The sequence below is a fragment of the Peromyscus eremicus genome, chromosome 7, assembly GCF_949786415.1.
Source record: "Peromyscus eremicus chromosome 7, PerEre_H2_v1, whole genome shotgun sequence".
Lineage (NCBI taxonomy): Eukaryota > Metazoa > Chordata > Mammalia > Rodentia > Cricetidae > Peromyscus > Peromyscus eremicus.
Window position 1 is genome coordinate 114,309,861 of NC_081422.1, and position 26,406 is coordinate 114,336,266.

The 26,406-nt window shown below is 48.3% G+C and overlaps 1 protein-coding gene across 1 annotated transcript in view; it reads left to right on the forward strand.

The window, feature by feature from the left end:
* Window positions 1-18,967, forward strand: part of LOC131914549 (rab effector MyRIP-like) — a 63,935-nt gene extending 44,968 nt beyond the window's left edge. Inside the window, exons 10-14 of the mRNA XM_059267182.1 lie at window positions 7,494-7,655; window positions 12,563-12,667; window positions 12,767-12,827; window positions 14,691-14,809; window positions 16,909-18,967. Of these exons, the coding sequence (XP_059123165.1) occupies window positions 7,494-7,655; window positions 12,563-12,667; window positions 12,767-12,827; window positions 14,691-14,809; window positions 16,909-16,941 (480 nt within the window). The 3' untranslated portion in view covers window positions 16,942-18,967. The remainder of the gene's footprint in view (window positions 1-7,493; window positions 7,656-12,562; window positions 12,668-12,766; window positions 12,828-14,690; window positions 14,810-16,908) is intronic.
* Window positions 18,968-26,406: the final 7,439 nt, after the last annotated feature.

Here is a 26,406-nt window from a genome sequence, read left to right on the forward strand (position 1 = left end):
GTCAACAAGAGACTATGAGAAAGGGGATGGGGAGCAAAGCTTAAGAGGAAACCCTCTGTGCTTTGTGCTCGTTATCGATTACGTTAGCTGGGAAATGGCGTCTGCAGTGTGGTCCCAAGGGTGCCTTCTGTATGAGGAATTAGACCTGGCGAGACTCTAGCTCTGTGTGTTATAGACCTTGGCCAGGTCACTTCCTCTCCTTAGGGAAGATGGTGCAGGGAAGGGAAGAGGCGAGAAGCCAGAGCAGCTCAGCCTGATGCCGCAGAGAGTTCCCGGGGGGGAGCTGCACCTTGGACCTGGACTTCTCCACAGCCAGCCAGTGCTTCCATCCTTCTGCATGCAGGTTGAATGTCTTCCAAGGTGGTCCTCTGCGGGGAATTGAGATGTAGGGAGTCAGTGCCTAGTGAGGCTTTGGGGGTAGGGAGGGTGCTGAAGAAAAGTTAGAGGCTGGGGAGCTGGCTCAGTGGCTACAGTGCTTGTCACAAGTGTGAGGAGTTTAGATCCCCAGAAATCCACAAAATGCCAGGTAAATGTAGTAGCATACACAAAATTCCAGCCTGTAATTCAGAAGGCAGAGACAGGGGTCCCCAAGAAAGCTGGCTAGCAAAACTGGCTATCTTGACAAGTTCTGAGTTTGGTTGAGGGACTCTGCCTCAGTGAATAAGGTAGAAGTGCGATGGAGGAGTGATTGCTGACATCAACCTTGGGCCCCCACATACGTGTGTATTCACACACACATGCAAAACATGTGCACACACATAGACACAGAAATGGAGAAAGAAAAGAATATTCGGTGGTGTGTGCTAAAGTAGAGCGAGGCTTTCTTCAGGACATTGTGACAGGTAGGCATAGAGACCTTGGCAACAGAGTCATGTGCTGGGGAAGAGATTGAGCCCCTGATAAGACCTGGGTGAGTAGGAGTTGATAGTTGAGGAGCAGAGAGGGGGTGAGTAGTTGGAATTTTCTTTGGGCTGCCGACCAGCTCCCAAATGAAGACACGGAGACTTACGAATGCTCGGCCTTCGCTTAGGCTTGTCCCGCTAACTCTTAATTTCATCTAACCTGTTTCTCTTCTCTGCATTCTGCCTGGGGCTTTTAACCTTTCTTCCTTCTGTATGTCCTTTCTTGCTTCCTCTGTGTCTGCCTGTCTGTCCCCTGGCATCTCTTTTTCTTCCTCACTCCCCTAACCCCCAGCCTAAATTCCTCCTCCTCCTTACTCTCCTGCCTAGAAGTCCCACCTATACCTCCCCCCTTACTGTTGACCATTCAGCTTTTTATTAGATCAAGTGGGTGCCTTAGGTAGGCAAGGTAAAAACAGCAACACATCTTTAAGTAATTAAACAAATGCAACACACCTTTGCATAGTTAAACAAATGTTCTGCAACAGGGTGAGGAGATAGAAAATGCCCAAAGAAACTTTAAGGAATGATCAAAGAAACCTAACCAGATTCCTGCTGAAGACAGGCCAGGGTGGTGCAGGCATCATTTGGGGACAAGAGGAAGACAGAAACCTAATGAAATGTGGGTGATCCGCTGTCAGGGATAGGGTTCCGGTCAAAAGGATTGGGCAGGATTCTTTAGATAGCTCTTGATCTAAAAGCTTCACAGGTGAGTCTGGGAGATGGTTCTGAGCCTCCACTAAAATGTGGGCAACCAAGAATCTTTGTTGAGGGGAGTATGTGGAAAACTGACCACATACAAAAGCGTGGCCCAGTGGAGAGCCAGATAGAGTCCTTCCACTGCTGGACAAGGGTAGCTACTAGAAGCACCTCTGTTCAGGGCTGGGGAATATCTCCATAAGTGAAGTGTTTACTGTGCAAGCATAAAGACCTGAGTTATATATGCCGGATTCACATAGAAAAGCCAGACACGGTGGCATATTATAATCCTGGAGACAGGCAGACACCTGGGGCTTGCTAGTTAGTAAGCCTAGCTGGGTAAGTTCCTGGTCAGAAACCCAGTCTCAACATTCAAGACGGATAGTAACTGAGAAGTAACACCCCAGGCTGCCCTCTTGCATGTGCATGTACACACACACACACACATATGCACACACACTGACAGTAGTCATTTTTTTTCTCATTTTATTTAGAACAAGGACAGCACACCTTTCTTCTAAAACAATATTGGAAACTACATGGCCTGTGTGCAGTTTCATGGCAGAAAATGATTATGTTGTTATTTTGTTGGGGTGGGGAGGGCTCACTAGTATTTTCAGTTCAAAACGTGTCCGCTTATCCACTGATGCAGGATGTCAGAAGCCCCAGTGTGGATAGATACGTAGTTTCTAGGCTGGGTCTGCAGCCAACCACTCCCTTCTTCAGCCCAACTCCAGTTGTCCCATTCTCCAGAATGAACTGCCTACCTCCTCTCCCCTCCCTCCCCCTCCCCCTACTCCACCCTTCTTCCAGCTTTTCACCTCTCACCTCAGAAGAGAAGGGTACCCATGCTCCTTTGAATTCTATAAGATGTTGAGTAAGAGTAGGAAAGATTCTTCCCCGCGTCTCTCTAATCCAGCAGATCAAAGACGGGGGAGGGGCGCGCTCTGCCCTGTGGTCCCCAGCCCTAGGATGGAATTCAGCTGAGCAGCAGGAAAAGGCAGGGCTGGCTGCAGCTGGTTTAATTAAATCATGGCTTTTGTTGGTCTGCACTGCAAAAAGTGCATTTCATCCCTCACCTCTCTCTGCCTGTGTGTGTGCCCAGGACTCTCAGGTAAAAGAGAACATTCTATTTTGAATATTCGCCCTTGGAAATGCTTCTAAGGCTGTGGAGGCTACACAGCTAGAACTCAGAAACACCCCTCTTAGGTGTCTAATCGCCTGTTTTACTCAATGGCTTGTTAACTTATCTGATGAGAGGAGAACCAGAGAAATTTAGAGTCCCATGGCCTCAGTTGCATTAGCTCTGTGGACTCTGCTCTTGTCTCCCCTAAAGTCTACACCACTCAGGGCTCCCCTCACCCTCCTTAGCTGCATACAGTGGGAGCTCAGTTCCTAGGGCAGAAAACCTGGGTCTTGGGATTTACAACTCCTTCTAAGAAGAGTCCAGCTGTGTCTACAGGGGTCTAGCTGGGAGGGGAGAGATTTGAAAAGAGACTGTTAACTGAGATATGGGCAAAGTTGAGAGGTACCAGAGAGCTGAAAGAATAGGAATGGAGGAAGCCGTACCACCCCTAGGTGGTACAACCAGAGCTGAGGAGAGCTGGAGCCTGGAAGAGTGTCTCCACCAGTGGAAGCTAGAACCAGAGAGTGGGCTCCCAACACGACTTTAATGCTCCCTTGCCTTTAACTTCTTGTTGGTGTCTCCTATTGACCAGGGAGACATGGCCATGGGTATCGTATAGACCAGTGTCTTCACCTCATTTCCTGTTGGTGTGATAGCACCCCAGCAAGAGCAACTTAAGGGAAAGAGTTTATTCTGCTCACGATTCCAGGTCACAGCCCATCATTGTGGGGAAGTCACGGTGCAGGAATTTGAAATAGCCCATCACCTGACATCCACAGTCAAGAGCAGAGAGCAGTGAATGAATGCATCCATGCCGGTGCTCAGCTCACTTTCTCAACTCTTGTCCAATCCAGAATCCCTGCCTAGGGAGTGGTGCCACCCACAGTGGGCAGGTCTTCCCACTGATCAAGATAATCCCTCACTGAGATTTCCTTCCCAAGTGATTCTAGACTGTATCAAGCTGACAATTAAAAGTACCCACCAGGGCCTGGGATAGAGGACTCAGCAGGTAGAGCACTGGCTGCTCTTCCAGAGGACCTAGGTTCTATTCCCAGAACCCACATGGCAGCTCACAACTCATAACCCCAGTTCCAAGGAATCCAACTCCCTCTTCTGTCCTCTGCTCTGTGCACACATGGAGCACTTAATGTATATGCAGGTAAAACATGTATACACATAAAATAAAAATAAATAAATCTTACAAAACAAAACAAACAAAACCTAGCCATCACGTGAAGTCACCCAAATAGGAAGACCACAGAAGTGAAGGATAGAAATGGATCTGAAATGATCCACAGAGAGCAGCTAGCACAGCATCCTCAGACCTGTAGTGTGAACAATAGGGTGAGCCACACAGCATTCTCAGACCTGTAGTGTGAACAATAGGGTGAGCCACACAGCCATCCTCAGACCTGTAGTGTGAGCAATAGGGTGAGCCACCTCAAGATTTTCCTCAGGGGAGTGAATGGAACAGAGGAGTCAGCTCTGTCCCCTCCCACCCCCAACTGAGGACCTGGCTCATCTACTTTGCTCTAAGACAATGGCAACTTTTACTAACCTTGATTCCACCCCCTGCCACACACATGCACACACACACACACACACACACACACACACACACACGCATGCGCACACACACACACACGTACCTATCCCAATTTCCTTTTAGTTTCAGTTCTTGTTGTCCGTGTACTACAACCAGTGGCAGCAGACACAGTAGGAATGCCCAGCTCTGCCACTGAAAACAGGACGGAGCAGAGGACATTGGCCCTTTCCAAGATTCTCTTGCTGCCCCAAAGCTCTAAAGAGGAGGTGGCCCCAAAACTCATGGCAGCCACTGCAGTTACTTGGTAACTATCTGCCCTTCATGAGCAAGGGAAAAAATACTACCATCTACTGGTCCTCTAAGGTATATTTCATGGAAGCCAAGTCCAACAAGATGCTATGGGGACCAATAAATTGGGGTGGTTTGTTCATTCTGTGAAAATTGAGATCCATACATAGGAGACTCCTGGAAGTGGAGCCGGGGCGATGGTGGGGCCGGGGCAATGGTGGGGTGATGGTGGGGCCGGGGCGATGGTGGGGCAATGGTGGGGTGATGGTGGGGCCAGGGCGATGGTGGAGCCAGGGTGATGGTGGGGTGATGGTGAGGCCGGGGTGATGGTGGGGCGATGGTGGGGCCAGGGCGATGGTGGGGCAATGGTGGGGCCGGGGTGATGGTGGGGTGATGGTGGGGTGATGGTGGGGCCGGGGTGATGGTGGGGTGATGGTGGAGTGATGGTGAGGCTGGGTTGATAGTGGAGCTCGAGTGATGGTGGGGTGTTGGTGGATCTGGGGTGATGGTGGAGCCGGGGCAATGGTGGGGTGATGGTGGGGTGTTGGTGTGGCCGGGGTGATGGTGGGGTGATGGTGGGGCCGGGGTGATGGTGGAGCCGGGGCGATGGTGGGGCCAGGGCAATGGTGGGGCTAGGGTGATGGTGGGGCTGGGGTGATGGTGGGGTGATGGTGGGGTGATGGTGGGGTGATGGTGGAGCTAGGTGATAGCTCAGTGGGGTGTGTTAATCCCACGGAATGAGAGTAAAGACCACCACCCAAATTAGACAAATTTATATCAAGCTTTATTATATGTGTACAATATAGCCAACCTGGTGACTGCCTCTCCCTAAATTCAGGATTTAAGAGGCCAAGCCCAAACATAGGGGAAGTGAGGTTTCATAGCCCCAAAACTGCAAGGCTAGGGGACTTCCAAGGGTTGGGGGATTTTCAGAGGAATTTTGGTTAGGTAGGGACTTGGCAGAACATCTTATCAGGGTGGAGGTCAGAAGTGAGTTAAATTCCATAGGGTGTAGAGCAAGTCAAATTCCAGGAAATGGGTCAAGACCCAGAAAACAGGAATGAACTTACTTTGGCCTGGTGACAAGATGGCTTCTAATCTTACATGTAGTTGGGCTGGTCCATTGTAAGTGCTTGCCTTACAAATGTCAAGACCTGAGTTCAATCCCCAGTACTGGGGAGGCAGAAACAAACATGCCAGTCTAGCCAATGAGTGTCGCTGTCTCAAAAAAACGAGATGGAAAGAACCTGAGGAATGACAGAAAAATTGTTCTCTGATTTCCACATGTATACACACAGAGACACACATGTACACACAAACACAGACACAGACACACACACAAACACACACACACTGTTTCTAGAATCTTGCAGTAAAGAAATCTTTGAGGTGCTCTTTCTCCTGGGAATTTGACCACAGAGCCCATCCATAATGAACATCTCTCCAGCCATTCTGGCAAAGACTCCCTGAATAGCAGCCCATCCGGGAGAGGCATGTCACAGGCATCAGTGACCAGTTTGAAGAGGACGCAGATAACCCAAAGTAACCGCTGTTCGCTCTCAACATGGACCTCGCTAAGCAAGCAGTCCTGGGTGACTTTCAAGAGGGCTGCTTTTTAGCGAGGTAGAATAACATTTTATGGAGTGGCATGCTGACTTCTGTTGTGGCGAGCCTGGAACAGAGCCACTGCACAACCCAGGTGTGACAGGAGGACATCTGAATCCGAGGGCTGAAGCGTGGAACTTGATAATATTCCAACAGAGGTTGAGGCTGGCAGCACTACAGGGTAGAGATGGTAAAGGCATAGGACCTGCACCAGCCCTTCCCAGCTCTCGTCCAGGCTCCACCTCATCCCAGCTGTGAGGCCAGAGAAGACACAGAGCATCCTCATCTTTAGCACAGTGCTTACAACTGGATCTATCTTTAGAGTCACCTGAACATTCAAAGAGTTACATCATGGTGCACAAGAGGACTTGGTGGGTGAAGAGGCTTGCAGCCAAGCCTGACAATATGAGTTCAATCCCCAGCACTCACATGGTGGAAGGAGAGAACTGACTCCTGCAAGCTACACACATACTCCTCTAACCTACACACACACACACACACACACACACACACACACACACACACACACACACACTGGCACATGCATGTGAACACACACAAACACACAAATAAGTGGAATTTTAAAAAATAAGTCCTACGAATCTCTTGCCTTAGTTCTTGGCTCAGTAAATATGTTACTGTCACCATGACCCTCCTGCAGCCCTCAAGCCCATCACTTGAACTGTGCTCAGTGCAGACCTCTGTGTCCCCTCCCCCAGTGCCAGGAGAGCAGACTGAGAAAACACAAAGTAAAAACATGACCACTTAACCAGGCTGAGGGCTCGGATCTGTTCCTATTGCTTTGTCTTGGCTGTGATAAAAATAATTTTTTAAAACACATTAACAGATAATGGGGTCAGTTTGGAGTAGATCCAGCCCTGGGGTGAAGATGTGCATTCCTCTTGTTCCTGGTAAAATGAGTGATCCTGGGCATGGCACCGGTGCCACCATCACTTCCAATTTCACCCAGTTTAATCTCTGTCTGTGGCTATGCTTAAACAGGCCATTTCATGTAAATAATTCCAAAATAATTCCATCATGAGTTTATTTCGACTGGATAGTCCCTATGATAAGCCCCTGGACAGATTCACAGTTCACATTGCTGGCGTTGGCTCGCTGTCCACTTTCCTAAATGACTTTCCTTGTGCTTGGAGGAGAGGAGAGATGTCAAAGGCTTCTGCCCTCACCTAAGTGTGAAGTGTTCATAAGCGGGGGCTCCCATCTCCACCAGTGTTGAGCCCAGTTTTCTCTGGCCCCTTGATGACTGGCGCCCCTCAAAGAGCCTAGCCAGTCCCTGCCCACTGGGCTCAGAGCTGCACTGTCTCCACAGGTGTACCTGGCAGCGGGCACCGTGTACGGGCTGGAGGGACAGCTGAGCGAGCTGGAAGATGCTGCCCGCAGCATCCACAGCACCACAGGCGAGACGGAGCTGGCAGACCTGGAGGACCAGGTGGCTGCAGCTGCAGCACAGGTGCACCATGCTGAGCTCCAGGTGAGCCCCCTCCTCTCTGTTGGGTTGAAGCAGGAAGTTCCCACTTCATAGACACATTTCAAAGTCATGGTGCCTGCCAGGCCCCATCAGCTCTAGCAGGCTAGCATCCAGGTGGCCACCTATAGCAAAAGACTCTAACAAACCTTTTCTTTCTTTAAGTTTTTTTTTTAATACATGTGAGTATTTTTCCTGCATGTGTGTATGTGCACCATGTGTGTGATTGGTCGGAAGTCATTGGATCCCTTGGAACTGGAATAATGGATGGCTGTGAACCTGCATGTGGGTGCTGGGAGCCGAAGCCCAGGTCCTCTGCAAGAGCAACAGGTGCTCTTAACCAGTGCTCATCTCTACAGCCCTCAAACCTCTCCTAAAATAGAAAAGGTTTCCTCCCTCCCATAACAGAGCTTCAGTTTATATTATCTGTCTTGGATTTCCTTTAAGACCTACGCTGATGGTGGAGGAGATGGTTCAACCAGAAAGTGCTTGCCACTAAAACCTGAGGGCCCATGTTCAGATCCCAGCTCCCACATAGAAAGCCAGGCAAGCTGACAGGTACCTGTAATCCCAGTGCTGAGGAGGCAGAGGTGTGAGCCTCCCTGAGGTCCATTGACCAGCCAATCTATTCAGATCCATGAGCCCTAGGTTCAGTGAGAGATACTCTCTGAAAATGTAAGGTAGAGAGTGATTGAGGAAGGTGCATGATATCAACCCCTGACATTTACTATATGTGTGCATACATGTATGTGCATTCACACGTATATATACACAAACTTGCACACACACGTGTGCACACATGCACACTCATGCTGGTCTCCTCCCATTTCATCACAAGGCAATGCTCTAATACTGTGGGTTACTCCCTGCTGTTTCCCCATCAGGGACTCAAAGCTACACGAGAGCCAGGGACCATTGTCTGGCCTAAAGGAGTAACTCCTGACACTTAACAAAAATGGGGTAGGAGCTAGAGAGATGGTTCAGCAGCAAAGAGCATGAGCCCCCCCTTGCAGAGGACCTGGGTTCTGCTCCCAGGTCCCATGTCAGATGCTCACAACTGGTCAGAATTTCAGCTCCAGGGCATTTGGTTCCCTCTTCTGGCCTCCATGGGCACCTGCACACAAGTGCACAAACCCACACAAAGTACACGGGTATGTATGTGTACCAGAGGCTGTATGAGAGGAGCAGCAGGTGGTGGTTGAGGTTCAGGGTGTCAAGCCATCAGGAGGCAATCCCCTGATTGCCTTGGTCAGGCAAGACCCCCTAAGATCGCAGACCCCAGAATGTCTCTGGCTCCTGCTGTGACCTTGAGTGCTTGCTGTTTCCCTTTCTCTGATATCTGGCATGGTTGTGTCGGGTGTGGGGAAATTCCCCACTGCCTGTAAGGTAATGTGTTTACCTCATTGGAAACATCCCATTCTTCTGGGCAATTTTACCTACAAATTATTATGAAGATCACTTCCTCCCTAGCTGTACCTTCTAATTGATAATAATGTTAGCTTATACAGAGCCTTGATGAATAAAAAGTATATACAAAGATATGTTTTTTTCAGTCAAGACCTTTGAGTTCCACCTTAGAAGCTGCTTTAGATAACAGCTCAGCTTAATGGTTAAAGGGGAACCATTGAATTCTCCAGCAGCCAGGCTGGCCCTAATTCTCTTAATCCTTAATTGAGACAGACACGGGCCTCAGTGTTCTTGTCCCCATTCCTGCCCTCAGTTCTCCTGATATAAGAACTAGTGACAGATGGGTATACACCCTAAAGACCTATAGGTCTGATTGTCTTTTATGTACAAAAGTTTAGGTTTGTGATTCCTTGTAAGATTAACTTTCAAGATAGACAGGAAAATGACTGATTCTTTCTTGGCAGCCTGGTATATGCCCTGCCAGCAAGAGTTGTCTGTGAAAAGACACTTTCTGTCTACTTATATTCTGATGACCTGCAATAAGTTACTTAGAAATAAATGTATATGGGATATTGGGATGACTTTGTTTTTAATCATATAAGGGAGATGAAAAAAAACATGTTACCTGTACTCTGTAGGAATTTAGCAAAATCTCTGTATGAGATAGAGATTAGAATTAACAGATGTTTCTTAGAAGTACTTTGACCTTTAAGAATCCTTGTGGAAAACAATAACTGTTTTGCTGAGGGGGCCTTGCAGCCATCCCGTAACCTTGGTTACAGGACACTTCAGGCACACTTGGGGCTCTTGTATTCTTGTGTATTGTGAAGGACAAGAGTCATGGAGGCATATGATGCTCCCCTTCAGTAAGACATGTAGATTAAGGTTAGGGACCTCTGAATGAGGAAATACTTTATGTAACAATTGATAAATACATCTTTGTATGGATGTGAGAGCCCAGCCAAATGCAGTCCAGCAAGTCCATCAGAAGAGGCTGATGAGTAGAGGAGGAAATGATCAAGAGAATGTGTGAGTGTCCTTTTCCTAACCCCCCTCAGATAGACAAGCCCAGGACATGCCAATGCTGCAGATTTTCCCTTCGAACCCTGAATGCTGTCTTGGAGGCTGGTCCCCAAGGCAGCAATATATATGTGAACAAAAAAAAATTTTTTTTTTTTTTTTGGTTTTTCGAGACAGGGTTTCTCTGTGTAGTTTTGGTGCCTGTCCTGGAACTTGCTCTGTAGACCAGGCTGGCCTCGAACTCACAGAGATCCTCCTGGCTCTGCCTCCTGAGTGCTGGGATTAAAGGCATGTGCCACCGCCACCCGGCTTCAAAAAAATCTTTTTAAGGGGGTAAATAAAGGAATGAACAGATAGTGTGCACTTCTCAGGCTGTGGGTGAGGAGCAGAGCTTAGATACAGCCGTCTCCATGGAGCACTGTCTCTACTACATTCTGGAAATGCTCTTTGCCACTTCTGTACATGTGTACTTGTCCCTCATGGATCAGAGCAAGTCATAGGCTAAACCACTGACTCCAACTGGGATCTGTGGGTATTCTCTCAGGAAGCCACACCATTTTCTTTCCTTTATAAAGGACTTGGTATAGGTCTACTACTCACAGACTACTATAGGACCCACACTAGGCATGTCTTAGTTACACACAACCTACCTCAACTGATGCTTGTCTGTAATTCCAGCATTGAGGGTTAAGGTTGAGAGTTCAAAGTCATCCTTGTCTACAGAGCAAATTCGGGGCTAGCGTGGGCTACATGAGATGCTGGCTCAAGATACATTAGTAAAGAAAAAGGTGGGAGTTCCATGTGTTTCTCGAGGCTAAGACACAGCGGGGGTGGGGCGGGGGTGGGGCAGTATGGCTCAGCAGAGAAGGGCACTAACCACACAGGCCTGGAAACCTGAGTTGTCTCCCACAGAAACTCCATGTAGAGATAGAAAGGAAGAACTAGAGAAACAATCCAGGAAGTTGTCCTCTGACTTACACATGTGCCATGGCACGTGCGCCCCATATGCACTTTATAAATGCGTAAGTAAATTATTTAAAAAGAGAGAAACAGCAGGAGTTCAGTACATATCCCTAATATTGGTACTGTCTTTACTTTTTTATTTGTTTTGTTTTTCAAGACAGGGTTTCTCTGTGCAGCCCTGGCTGTCCTAGAACTCACTCTGTAGACCAGGCTGGCCTGGAACTCACAGATCTGCCTGCCTCTGCCTCCTGAGTGCTGGGATTAAGGCGTGTGCCGCCACTGCTCGGCTTTGTCCTTACACTTTAACACTGCATCCTGGCCAGGCCTGAGGAGATGGCACGGCACAATTGGTGAAGTACGTGTCTTGCAAACACGAGGGCCTGTTCCCATCCCCAGATCCCAGTTTAAAAACATGAAGGAAAAGGCCTGGCATGGTGGTAAATTCTTGTAATCTCAAAATTGAGGAGGCAGAGACAGGCTTGAGACCCTGGGTAGAGACCTGGGAGGTAGAGAGCCTGGGGCTTGCTGGCCAGCCAGCCTAAGTAAATCGTCTGGTTCCAAGCCAGTGAGAGATGCTGTCTCATAAACAGCCAGGCCAGAGACTCTTCCCACCCTCTTCTGCAGTGTCCCTGAGTGAGGGTGTGGGCAGTGTGACACAGACATCCCATTTAGGGCGGAGCACTCCAGAGTCACCTGCTCTGCACTTTGGCCGGTCATGAGTCTCCATTAGCCACTGACCACGGCAAACAGAAGCTTCTTTGATGAGAGGTGGAAGCTGGAGTAACTGTGGATGTAGAGATGGGTGTTTAGAAGGCAGTTTACAGCTGCGTCCAGTTAGCAAGCAGGTTCTCCCCTGGGGCCTGTGACCTCCCCAGCCACGGGTGTTTGGGCGGGTTTACAGAACAAGGCGTTGAGTTCCACCCTGTGGGGCAGGCCGTTCGTGCCACTATTACACTTTTTGAAGTTTTTAATTACCTCAGCAGCACCTCCCTGAGGACCAAGGTTCCAGGACCTCTGCAGAACAAACTCAACCCTCATCCCACAGAAGACATCCTGGTCACTCAGACCTAGGTGGCTCTGGGCCAACATTCCCATAGTGCTCCAGGCCTTCAATTTATCCCTGTGCATACTCTAACAGGGCTGTTGACATACTCTAGAACTGTAAAACTAGAAACTTAAATTTATGCATTTTTTGTGTTTTGTCTTTTCCTTACAGCACTAGATAGACCAGTGATTGGTAGACACTGAATGAATGAAAGGGCCAGGTGTTGTGGCACATGTTTGTATTCCTAGCACTTAGGACATGGAGGCAGGAGGATCAGGAGTTCAAGTCATCCTCAACTACACAGCAAGTTTTAGGCAAGCCTGGATTCATGAGACTTGGTCTCAAAAAGAAAAACAGAATTGAATGTATGAATGAGCATACATCAAAGCAGGCTTGTTCTTTGGAAGTTTGTAACACCTTAACCAAGATTCTTCCTTCCTTTCTGTATTTACTGACCCTGCCTTCCTGTTGCATGAAGATTTCTGACATCGAGAGCCGGATCTCAGCCCTGACCATCGCTGGCTTGAACATAGCACCCTGTGTGCGTCTCACAAGACGACGGGATCAGAAGCAGAGGAGCCAGGTGTGTCTGTCCTTCCCTCCTGCATTCGAAGATTCCAGGACCTGGAAATTCCAAGTACAGTGTCTACAGAGCTTTACTGAAGGCTGTGTTTGTTTGCAGGTACAAACGATAGACACATCGAGGCAGCAGAGGAGGAAACTACCTGCTCCTCCTGTGAAAGGTATGCTGCACTTAAAACACCAAGCTCGAGTCATGGAAAGAGCTCAGAGCCCTGTGTGTGAGCAAGTGTGAGGACCAGATCCACCAGATCCAATGTACCCTCTCCCCAAGGATTGTTCCACTCTGTCTCCCTTGTGGGTGTATGATAGGGTGTGCATGAGAATAGATGAGTACGAGTGAGCATAAGTGGGTGTGAGAGTGATGGTGTATGTCAGTGTGCCTGTGTGAGCAAGTGTGTGTGTGAAAGTGTGGGGGTCTGAGAGGATGAGGATGAGAGCATGTAGATGTGAGTGTGTATTTGTGAGAGTATGTGTATGAGGGTGAGATGTGTGAGTCTGTGTGTGCGTGCATCAATGTGAAGGTGTATGGCTGAATGTGGATGTATATGTGAGGGTGTGGGGGCTCAGTGTGCAGCTGAGTGTGGGTATGCATATGAGTATGAGGTTATAGATGAGTGAGTATATTGATGTGTCTATGGGAGAGTATATGAAATGTGTGAGTATATGTATGTCTTTGTATGAGAGTATGAACATGTGGCAATGTGAGTATGGAGAGAGTATGAGAATGTGTGTGATTGTATGTGATTGTGTATGTGTGTGTGTGTATGTGTGAAGGTATGTATGGGTGTGGGATAGTCATGTGTGAACTTGTGAATGTATGTGTGATTTTATATGAGTGTGTGTATGTATGGGGGTGTGAGGATATGAGGTGTGCGTGTGGTCTGTTGGGGATATGGGTGTGCATGTGAGTCTGAGAGTGTTTGAGTGTGTGGGTGTATGAGTGAGTGCATTGTGAATGTGTTTGAACATGTGTGGGGTGAATTAGTGCATTAGTGTGTGAGAGTATATGCTTATTTTTTGTGAGTGTGTGTCTGTGAAACTGTGTGTGAGTGAGTAATTGTGTTTAGGTGAGATTATATGTTTAAGAGTGTTGGCCACATAAGTATGGAGGTATCTGGGTATGTGTCAGGTGTGTGCATGTGTGGTATGTGTGTCTGAGTGTGGAGATGGACTTGGTGTGTAACAGTGTGTGCATAAGCATGAATGTGAAAATATGAATGTGTTGGTGTGTGTCCATGTATGCAAGAGTACCGTGTGAGTGTGTGAATGTGAGAGTTTCTGCCAGTTTGAGTATGAGGCTGTGAAAGTGAGTATGTCAATGTGAAAGCATTTCTGAGTGTTTTGAGTGTGTATACATATGTGTTTGAGAGTGTGTTTATGAGCGTGTATGAATCTAAGTTTGTGAATGTGACTGTGTTTATGAGTGGAGGTCTGAATGTATGCTCAAGTTTGTGTGTGTATCTGTGTATGTGTCTGTGAGTGTGTATGCATGAGTGATTGTGTGTGAGTGTGAGGGTGCATGTGTATTTTGTGTGTGAGCATATGTGAACTTGAGGTGTGTTTTGTGTATGTGTGAGCTTGCATGTAAATGAGTGTATGAATGTACTTGTGTATGAGTGTGTGCAGAGCTAGGCTGGTAACCAGTAACCCCCAGCAGTGCCCCGGGCCTCTGTCGTGTCCCCCCTCCCCCGCCCCCCGCACAGCGCCTGAATTACAAGTATTTTGTGTGGGTGCTGGGATCCAGACTCAGGCACGGCAAACCTTCCTCCCGACCAAGCTGTCTCTCCGGCCGTTCTTACCTGTCCTGACTTGGGTCCCCAGGAGCGAACCTTGGAACATGGATGTGTGGGGGGTAGTTTATGAGGAGATTCCAGAAAGCGCTAAGGGTAGAGGGAAGACAAAGGATAGGAAAGCGTGCAGGGCAAGTCAGGGTGCTTTAATGAGTGAGTTATTCTTGGGGAAATGAAGCCATCCCCTCGACTGAGCCATCTCCCGCCACCTAATTCTTATTGTTTCCTTTTTAGCTGAAAAAATGGAAGCGTCCGCTGTGGCCGCTGTGAGAACATTTAACCGTAACTTCCTTCTACAAGGCTTCTCCACAAGCAGGCCCTCGGAAAGCGAAGGTGGTACCAAGGACTTGATGGTAAATACTATCTCGTACCGCCGTGCCACGTGACGTTCCCTGCTTCCCCGTGCCCGGCACACCGGTCCCTCCCTCCATAGCTGTGCCGCCAGGTCTGGCACTGCTGGCTCTTTAACCTGAGTCCGTTGTCTCAGACACACCTCTACCTAGCTCATTCTAAGAACCAGCTACGACATGATGGAAGTGCAAGTGTGCCAGGCCTGGAGGTGTGTAAGGGCTTTTACCGGAATGGTCCGTGTGCGTTTGAAATTTTCTGTTAATCGTGAATGGCTCTTCCTAAGTAGAGTCAGCAGCTGCCCCCAAATGACAAAGGACAGGACAGAGGGAAACGTCACAGACTCTAGGGGGTCACACAGGAAGGGCTAATGGAGTGTTTGCGTGAAAACATTTGCAGCTAGGTGGGGTGGCTTATGTCTGTAATCTCATCGTTAGGGAGGCTAAGGCAGGAGCATTGCTGTGAATTTGGGGCCAGACAGGGCTTCATGATGAAGTCCAGGTGAGCCTTAGTTACACAGCAAGACACTGTGGCCGATAACATGGCTCATAGAGTGTCGTAGTTAGGTTTACTATTGCTGTGATGAAACACCGTGACCAAAGCAACTCAGGGAGAAAAGGGTTTTATGTGGCTTACATATCCTGAGTCACAGTCTGTTGATGGAATCAAAGGCAGGAACTCAAACAGGGCAGGAACCTGGAGGCGGGAGCTGATGCAGAGGCCATGGAGGGGTGCTGCTTATTGGCTTGCTCAGCCTGCTTTCTTGTAGAACCCAGGACAGCCCAGGGATGGCACCACTGAAAATGAGGTGGGCCCTCCTCCATCAATGCTAATTAAGAAAACACCTTACAGGTTTGCCTACAGCCCAGTCTTCTGTCAGCATTTGAATTTGTGTGTGTGCATGTGTGATCTTTAAGTTAAATAATCAATTCAATGAATATAAAAACACAATTTGCAGCTGGGTTATGGTGGCTTACATACGCAATCTCAACATGAGGGAGGATGAAATAAGAGGATTGTTGTAAACTCAACACCAACCTGGGCTACACAGTGAACGCCAGATCTGCCAGACACTATCTCAAAACAGTTAGCAGCAATATGTCATCAGAAGTTCAGAAAACAGTACAGTACATCGGAAGAGATATCTGACCCAGGCATGTCCAGAGTATGTGCCTTGCTGATGGCAGATCCTGTGTGGAATGGCCGGAGGGATAGAAGGACACACCTACCTGCTGCTGTCTAGGCACCCTCTGCCTCTCCCATCCTCATCATCCCCCTCCTGGTCCACTCTGAGTGCAGAAGCACCAGGTGATGGTATGATATGAGGTCTACCCTTTGAACCACACATTACTGTCTTGATGGCCACACGGAACCTCAGTCCTCATTGCCTTTCCTTTACTGGTCACCTGTGACCCCTGACCTTTCAAAGTTCAGTCATCTTGCTACTGGCCATAACTTCAAAAAGCCTAAAAAAATTAAGCCAGGTGGTGATGTATTCCTTTAATCCCAGCACTTGGGAGGCAGAGGCAAGTGGATCTCTGTAAGTTTGAAGCCAGCCTGGTCTACAGAGTGAGTTCCAGACAGCCAGGGCTACACAGAGAAACTCTGTCTTGAAAAACCAAAAAAAAAAAAAAAAAAAAAAAAGGAAAGAAAAGAAGGAAAGAAGGAAGGAGAGAGAGAGAGAGAGAGAGAGAGAGAGAGAGAGAGAGAGAGAGAGAGAGAGAGAGAGAGAGGAGGAGGGCATGTCCATTTGCCTGAAGTAGGCGTAGGCGAGTTTGGAGCCTGCCTTGGTGGTGGAAGTTTGCTGGGTTATGGTTGGTGAGTTAAGAGCTCCCTTACTGCCTTTCCAGAAATAAATGCCAATTAGAGAACTGAGTGATGTGAACATTGAGCATTGGTTAAGATGCTTAAATATCTAACTACCCATCACAGAAAATACCTAAGTACATAACAGAAAATCTGCTTCCTAAGAATCAGTTTGCAAACAGAAAACCTCAGTAAATCCCAGGAGAAGGAAAGTGTCCCGTCACCCCTATAACCACGTCCCAGACATGATCAGTTGGCCAGGTAGCTGGTGACAGTGTATCCATCTTGCTTCATTCAGGAGCCCGTTCTGGAGTCGGCTGTGATGTACTAACCTCGGAACTCCACAGCCAGTGACCCACTGCCTCCGGCCGTACACGACAGTGCCTTGACCCAACAGCCATCGAGTACTGTGTGGATTTCCAGTGAGGCGAGGGCCTGGGGAGGCCCCAGTGCACTGCGGCACAGGGCTGTCTTGATACCTCACCCAGAAGGCCATCTCAGTCTGCACGCTGAGGTCTCGCCCACTCTCTGCCTTAGGCTCCCAGGGGAATCTGAGACCGAATATCCAGGCGCTGACTTCCAATAGCAGAGCTCTGTGTTCAGAGGATGCATTGTGCCTGTCTAATTTGCCCCTGTGTCTTGTCTTCACCATCTCCGTGTGTTTTAATCTCTTTTATCTCCATCAACAGTTCATCCAATGGAAAACTGTTGGAGAGGAGGAGCTTCGGGGAGGAGGAAGGAGGGGGTTATCATCCTTGCTTACTCTTGTTTATCATCTAACAGCTGCTAAGAGCAGGGGGCACTAGAAACATTGGGAAATGCTCAGCCACCTTCAGCGAGGCTCCCAGCCCCCACCCCCGCCTCCATCACTGTCCTTCTCATGGCTTGGCAATCAGCAGCCACAAAATGAAAAGCTCTGATCCACCCGAGCCATAGCCAGGTCTCTTTGAAACCATGTCTCATTTTGAATTTGGGGTTCTTGCATGGATTTGCTCAGGGGGAGAGGGGCCTAAGGAATGTCATTATTAGTCTAACTTTCAGGACACTGTTCAGCGTCAGTGTGATGTGGCTTGGCCATGACTGACACTGAAATGAGATTTGGGTAAATGAACTATTGCAACATAGAACTAGACAAGGAAAGTGTTCTATTCTCCAAAATACATTTCCCACCGGATTCAACGAGATTCATGTTCAACAGCAATGGTGAAGGTGGTTAGGAAATCACCTTAGAGAAAAGTAGTGTCAACTGTGAGGGAAGCAAGAGTTGATCCTGCCTGCACATTCATGGTCTGTTCCGGGGAAAGGCTGGCCTAAATGCATGAGTATCTAAAGTGTATCTATGCACACAAATGGAACTTAACACTCTGCTGCACTCACTGGGTACTTGTAGCCTGTTTTTAATGTTGGCTTCCAGGATATTCTGAATCATGGAGTACGGTGGGGTTGGGGGCCAAAGGAGGGATTGTGAGGCGGTGAGCAGGGCAATGGGTGACCTTTAGGTGCTGGCTCTGGAGGAGACAATGTTCTCCATTTTGTCTAGTGTCCCTTTCTGGTAGGCATTTGGGTTTTCCAGAATCCAAACCCAGGGTCAGACCACTGAACTTGCTGAAGCCTTACGTGAGCTGGTTCTAACTGGAATGCCCCCGTCCCCCAAAAGCCCAGCTCTGTTTTCACCCCCATGTTCTCGTGTGCATCCCCAGGCTTGATTTAACTGCTGTCCCTGCGCTGTGCCATTACTGCTGATGGGGGTCCTCGTATTCCATAATGTTCCTGCTGTTGTATGTATCTCCCCAGAGAAAGGACTCCATGGAAATAGTAAACCTTTGGCATTTTATCCTGTGGGTGTGGCTCACACTAAAACAAAATTGAAAACACAACAAAAAGATCTGACTTCCAAACAGGATGTTTTCCTTAGGAGGCATGAGACTGCCTTTGTGCTAACAGTGTTCAAATACTCAGTTTTCTTTTGAAAAAAAAAAGTGTGTACTCTGTAAGCCTTGCAAAAAATAATACTAATAATGAAGAAAAAGCCTGTTCTATGGCATCTGAACTTTTTTAAAGGTTTCCTTGTGCCAAATAAGTACAAAGATTTAATTTACTATTTAAACCATAAACATGCTATAGTTCCAGAAAATTATTTTGTCATCCAGTGATTTTGATCTTTAGTGTCAATATTTATATTTAGATTAATTTTTATAAATGAAATATTTTGATGGTTTAAGAAAATGAGGACAGAAAGGATACTATCTCTGATGGCCTCTCGGGGTTATGCCTTCATGTCTCACACACTCGGCCAAGAATCACTGTCAAAAGAAACGACCACGACCGAGCAGTAAAAGTCACTTATGAAAATCGTCTGCATGTGTGATTTTTATTTATTTATTTGCTTATTTTCGTTAGAAGTGTCCAGGAGTCTGTGTCCCTGCTTGCCTTCGAGTTTTACTACACACAGCCGTCTGACCATTGGTTCTCTCTCCATAGTTGAAACAAGGCAGTTTCCCAGGGCTGGGATTACAGGGGTGCACCTGCACGTTACAGGGGTACACCTGCACGTTGGCTTTTTGCTTTTCTTACTTGGGCGTGGGGAATCTGAACTCAGATTTTCACACCTGAACAAGTACTTTGCTGACACAGCCACCTCCCCAGCCCACGTGGACACTTTGACTAAGGCAACCAGAAGATTCTGCTACCTGTAGCAGGGTGACACCCACAGCAAAGAGCAGTCCGGCCCAGACTTTCCACAGTGCTGAGGATAAGAACCCTGAGTTGGTTAGACCTTGGAGGTGAACCCAGATGTCAGTAGGGAGTCCCTTACCTGCCTCATAGACACTGTGGATAGTCACTCCCCCACTGTCTTAGGGTTTCTATTGCTGTGAAGAGACACCATGACCACGGCACCTCTTACAAAGGAAAAAGATTTAATTAAGGTGACTTACATTTTCAGAGGTTTAGTCCATTATCATCATGGTGCGACATGGTGGTGTGCAGACAGACACGGTGCTGGAGAGGTAGCCGAGTGACCTACATCTTGACTTGCAGGCCACAGGGACTCCCTACTGGGACACTGGGCATGGCTTGAGCATATATGAGACCTCAAAGCCCACCCCTACAGTGACACACTTCCTCCAACAAGGCCATACCTATTGCAATAAAGCCACACCTCCTAATACTGCCCCTCCCTCTGAGCTTATGGGGGCCAGTTACATTCAAACTGCCACACCCACCCTTTTTCAGACTTAGGAGGTTGCAACATCCTGGTATGCCCATAACACCCAAGCCAGACACTGGTTCCTGCCATCCACAAATGGGAGTAGAAACCCTCTGTTAATCTGGAAGAAACAAGTATATGGAGATACAAAAGCCAACAGCCTTGTCAACCTAAGGTCCATAGAGCACTGCTGTAATATGGCTGTTTCCTCAAGGGTGGGCCTTTCTGGAATGAGCAGAAAGCTTCATGTGTTGAGAAACATGCAAGATTCACAAGGCTCCTCTATGTACATAAGCTATAAACTTGCTGGGGAAGAGGAGACTCTTCTGTGCAGCTGCCTACAGGTAGTATAGAGTACCAAGCATTCAGCTTTCTCAGCTGTCACCATGATGGGGTGGATCTTCTTGGTGATGCACCTGCTTTGAGTCAATCATGCTTCTATAAGTAACCCCTCACCCATGTTCCAACAAGTGCCCCCAATAATCTCATGGAGTCACCACACTGGATTTGGGTGACATCGTGTTGTGGGTCTGTCATCGCCCTATCTGAGGAAAAGTCATGCAGTAGACACCCTCAGATATGCTTAGCATCACCTGGGGGTGGGGTTTGTCCAAACTGGCCCACCCTAATGTCTCTCATTTACACCTCCAACAGCATCCCAGTGTGGTGCTGATACTGTGAATCCCTGGACGATGCTTTTAAGGCCATTGATGGAGGAAGAAAAGCAAGGGACCCAACTGGCTTCAAAAGCTTTACCTGCACCTGGGACGTAACAGCTCCGATGGAAACAATGAGAGAATATGAACCACTTCCTGTGGTGAGGGCCACTCACCCCATCCTCCTTTCACACAGGGAAACTGATGGTCAGAAGAGCTAGAAAACTGAGGAGCTGGGATTTCAATGACACTTGGGCAAACAGCCCTTTCGTCCCCATACCTAATTGCACTGTTAGGCAAAGAGATTGGAAAGAGAATGTGTCCTTCATGGGCCATCAACCCAACCAAACACTTAGTTTTGAGGCCCTCTCATTGATGCAGGTAACATTTCATTCATACAACTTTGAGAATAACCAGAGTGCTTCAGCTCATTGTGAGCCTGTCATGAAGCACATGGTTAAATTAGATGCCTTTTCCCAGCTGTTGTAGGTGGAAACACTGATGAGGTAGGGTCAAGGGCATTCTCTTCTGAAAGATCACATGGCAGATGCTACTGGAGTGGAGGTACAGAACACAGGTCCCACCCGATCACACCACCATCTTGACACAAGCTAGGATCATCTGGGAGAGTGATCCTCAATTGGGAGAATGCCTCCATCAGATTGGCCTGTAGGCAAAATTGTGAGGCATATCCTTCATTGATGATGTGTGAGGGTCCAGCCTATTGTGGGTGATGCCACCCCTGGGCAGACTGTCCTGGGATGTATAAGGAAGCAGGCTGAGCAAGCTGGTGAGTAGCCCTCTTCCATGGTCCCTGCTCCTGCTTGAGTTCCATCCTGACTTCCCTCGCTGATGGACTACGATCAGGACATGTAAGCCCAACAAACCAAGTTGCTTTTGGTCACAGTGTTTCCTACAGTGATGGAAAGCAAACTGGCACACAGCTTGCCAGTGGAAAACCTAAAGGTGGGATGATGCAGGCATCCCTCAAACACGAGCCCCAGGGACTTTGGGGTCCTGGGTTTAAGGTTCCAACTAGAGGACCAGGGAAAGTTGGGCAGGGAGTCAGAGGAAAGGGGAGATATGTCACTAAATGTTACAGTTGAGTCCTCACACCACCATCAATGAATCCTTACAACAGTGAGGGGGTCTTAGCAACACCATTTAGTACGAGGAAAATGGAGAGCCCAAGGCAGGAGGAACAGCACAGTGCTTCCCAGGCCTGGAAAGGCTCCTGGAACAGATCAGGGGTCATCCCCATCTGGTTGAAATGAGACTTTTACATATACCTGGGACATGGTCTCACTATGCAGCCCTGACTGGCCTGGAACTCACTAGGTAGATCAGGCTAACTTTAAACTCTCAGAGATCTGCCTTCCTCTGCCTCCTGAGTGCTGGGATTATAAGCGTGTGTCACCATGCCTGGCTTCTTAATATATATGAATATAGAAAAATGTCGAAAGTGGTTGAAACGTGGTGATAGATCTAGGGGGATGTCTCTGGCTCAGTTGGTAATGCACCTTACAAATACCAGAACTTGAGTTCAGTTCCCAGAGCCCACATAAAAATGCCAAGCGTGGAGGCACACACTTGTAATCCAACTCTGGGAAGCTAGAAACAGGTAGATTCCTGGGGCTCACTGGCCAGCTGGCCTAGCCTGATTGGTGAGCACTAGGCCAATGAGAGTCCTCAGAAGAGATGGATGCCATTCCAAAGAGTGACACCTGTGACTGTCCTGTTCCCCTATGCACACGTGTGAACACACACATACACACTTAAGAAAGAACAGGAGAGAAGCGGTGTGGAACGGTGACAAGAACACTCTGCTCTAGCAAGCCTTCTGAGGCTCCTCTGAGCCCTCTTGAGTGTGCCTTGTCCATTCTGCCAACCCTCGTGTGCAGGTTAGGTCTCTGTCTACCTGACACAAGTAGGGTCACCTGGGAAGGAGAAGCCTCTACAGATAAAATGCTTCCATCAGATGGCCCTCAAGCATGCCTGCGGGATGGAGGTTAATGGTTGGTATGGGAGGGCACAGCCCACCTGGGTTGGTGGGCCTAGGTTGTGTAAGAGAAAACTGAGCAACCCATGGGGAGCAAGCCAACGAGCAGCACTCCTCCCTGGCCTCTGCTTCAGTTCCTGCCTCCAGGTTCCTGCCCTGAGCTCCTCCCTGACTTCCCTTCATGATGGACTGTAGGCTATAAGGTGAAATAAACCCTCTCCTCCCAAAGCTGATTTTTGGTCCTGGTGTTTATCACAACAACAGAAAGCTAACTAGGAGATCCTGTTTTTAGAATGTCAGTTTGGGACTCCCTGACCCACTTTGTCAAGTTGGAACACACACACACACACATACACACACATATATACACATACATACACACACATACACATACACACACACACACACACACACACACACACACACACACACACACACACCAACCTATGTACCTGAGATACCCCTCTCAGGAGACAGAATGGCAAGCGTCTGTATCCCTAAGAAAGACTTGGCTCTTCTTGTTTCCTAGGTTATTCAGACACAACATAAAGATTTTTCTCCTGAAAAATAAGTGCTCTATTTGCCATGACAACTGTGACCCAGAGTTCAGGGCATCTAGAAGTTTCCAGAAGTATCTAGTCGCTACTCAGACTTTTGCTGTGCTGTGGCTGGTCAGCTCACCTGTAAAGTCACATTCTAAGTGGCTTCCTTATGCAACCAGGACCTTGCAGGAAATAATTCACGAGAAACACTTCAGCAGGATCCTTGTAACCATAGCTACCAGATGCTTATGCCAAACCCGTCCCATTTCCTCTTCAAATCAGAAAAATCTGTCGAGAATCAGTGTCCTGACGACCTCTGGGTGTGTCTGAGAGCTGAGTCTCTAAGATGGTTAACTGAAGTAAGAACACCCGAATCATGGTGCCACCGTCCCGTGGGCTGGGGTCCTGGGCGAAATAAAAAGGAGAAAGTGAGCTGGGCATGAGCATTCATCTCTCTCTGCTCATGCCTGTATCGGCCAGACCTGCTCCTGCCACATGCCTTCCCTGCCGTCATGGACTGGACCCTCAAACTAGGAGCCAGAATTAACCCCTTTTCCTCACCTGCTTTTGTCACTGCGGTGGAAAAAGTCACCAACAGGGTCATACGTCAGCATAAAGTAGAAGAAGACCACTGAGCTCTTGGGTTTCGACATTTCACAGTTCCTCTCCTTTTTCACTCTGTGTGTGTTGATCTTTCACAAAGAGTCTTTGTCATTGAGGTTTTTGAAAAATCACTGTCGTGCTGGAGCATTTGGCCCCTTTAAAAATAGCTCTCCCTGACAGCCGCTCTGTGTTCTCCCAGGGGAAATGTTTCCCGTACAAAATTTGCATCTTGCAGAGCAGTTGGCTGTGTGAGCCTTCTGTCTCAGTGACTGCGCTGGGATCATAATACAGCACAGGTAAACAGGACTGACTTTCCAGGGGGTTGAAAACTTGAATATCCACTTCACGCTTTGGAAACGTCAAAGAGGTGATCAAAAGGGTCCAGTTTGGTGGGACGGAGGTCTTTAAATACAAGGAAAGAAATACGTTTTCTCTCAGAGCTGTCCTATCTGGTAAAGATGAAAGACTGAAGGCTAACTTGTGCATCAGCATTCTGATTTGACACTGTTTCTAGCTTGCTCTTGGGCTGTGTCAGAGCTACTGGCCATACTTTGAGCATGAAGGTTCCACAGAGTTCTTCAGGGGCCACCAGGAAATGATCTGTTCTCTGTGGTTCTTTTGTGAGTTTTGTCTCTTTCCTTTCTTACATCCCTCTCCCTGAGAGGAATCCTGAGATTGCTTCCAGGGTGCATGCACGTGTGTGTTCACACAGCTTTTTCTTGCACTGGCCCAAGATCTTGAGGGACTGGGTTCCATTTGTCCTGCACAGACCCTGGAGAGAAAGTGGAACCTGGGGTGGACTGGGTGGCTTTGGCTCCAGCCTGAGGTTACTTCTGGCCATGTGACTAGACTAGATCACCCCTTTCCGTGTGCTTTCTGGGATTAGGGGTGACCAACTATCCTGGTCTTTTTCTCTTACCGTTGCTGTAACAAAATACCTGAGACAGCAAAGATAGCTCTTTGGGTAAAGTACTTTCCACACAAGGGTGAGGATCTGAGTTCAGGTCCCAGCACCCATATCAAAAGGCATAATGGTGAGTGCCTGTGTTCCCAGTGCTGGGGAGGCAGAGCCAGGCAGGGCCCTGGGATTGTTGGCCAGTCTATCTAATCAGCAAGCTCAGGTTCAGCAAGAGACTATCCTAAAAAATAAGGTGGAGGAGCTGGAGAGATGGCTCAGTGGTTAAGAACACTTGATGCTCTTGCAGAGGACCCAGGTTCCGTTCCCAGCACCCACATCAGAGGTTCACAATTACCCGAAACTCCATTTTCAGGGGATCCCTGGTCCTCTTCTGACCTCTACAGGCACCTGCATGTACATGGTGCACATACATACACCACACACATAAAATTAAATTGAAGAACCAGACGTCAGCCTCTGGCCTCCGTGTGCACGGTGGGGATGGCGTGGCTCTGGTGGGGGCCTCCTGGCTGATGATATCACAGCAGTGAAGAACAGAGGCCGTTTCTCTTTAAATGATGCTGTCACTGCATGTCCCACATCCATAGCAATTCTCCCTCTTCTCCTTGGATGTTGAAATGCTGATTGTGTGGACATAGTCCCTTCTGCTGATGTCACTTGGGCATTCATCAGCTTGGTGCCCATGCGTTATTGAACAGTCTGAAGATGAGGGAGTCAGTCCCCCTTTTAGATTTGAAGCGTCAGGATTCTGGTCTCCTGGCCTCCACTCCGACCTTGATGGCAGGGTAAATGGACTTTTTGGCTAATGCTGAAGATGCACATCTAACTTTGGTTGGAGCAGGAGCTCCAAACACCAGGAAAGCGGGGCTGTGGCATCATAGCATTTTCGAGTGACTTCCTCTGGCAGGACCCCCTTCACCCACGGAGGGCCACAAACCAAGGAAGGGGCTTTCTCAACTTTGCATCCATCAAGGTACTTTCAGTCTTGAAATGACTTGTTGTAACCTTGAAAATCCCTACTCATCTTTTTGTTTCTTTTGTTTTGAGACAGGGTTTCTCTGTGTAGCCCTGGCTGTCCTGGAACTTTCTTTGTAGACCAGGCTGGTCTTGAACTCACAGAGATCCGCCTGCCCCTGCTTCCCGAGGGCTGGGATTAAAGGTGTGCGCCACCGCATGCAGCTCCTCCTCATCTTTTACAGATGTCACCTCCCCTGCAATGGTCCCAAACCCTTCCTAGCTTGGGAGACTCCATGAGTAGTGCCAATGATTGGGTGTGAGGGCTCTAAGCCACTCAAAATACAGATCCAAATCTGCTGTGATTGAAATGCAAGTTCTGCTTCCTCTGGAGCCCTGGGCCTTCCCAGAAGTCTGTGGGTTTATACCAATATGCAGTGGTTTCCACTCCTCTCTGCAGTCTCAGGAAAGGCCAACATTTCATGACACAAAGACATCAAAGAGGAGAAGGTCATAGAGCCCTGGGCAGCAGAAAAGGGAGGTATTGTTATGGAACAGCGCTAGGGAGGCCATGGTGGGTTGGGCCAAGGTACACCATGCAGATGGCGGTGGGCTGCGGCACAGTGGAAAGTTACCATGTAGGCACGGTATCCATGTAGAAAGTTTATTGGGGGAAGAGAGAAAGGGGAAAGAGACGGGGGAGGGAGAGGGAGAGGGGGGGTAGAGAGAGAGAGAGAGAGAGAGAGAGAGAGAGAGAGAGAGAGAGAGGAAGGAGGTGCACACCTTGTGGGAATAGAGAGAAAGAGAGAGGAGGTGAAGAGGAGTTTTCTCTTAAAGTGGGCTTTATATAAGATGATGTCAGGATGCTGGGCGGGCCAGGGTATTATCTGCTTATTGGCCAGGATTCCAAGAAGT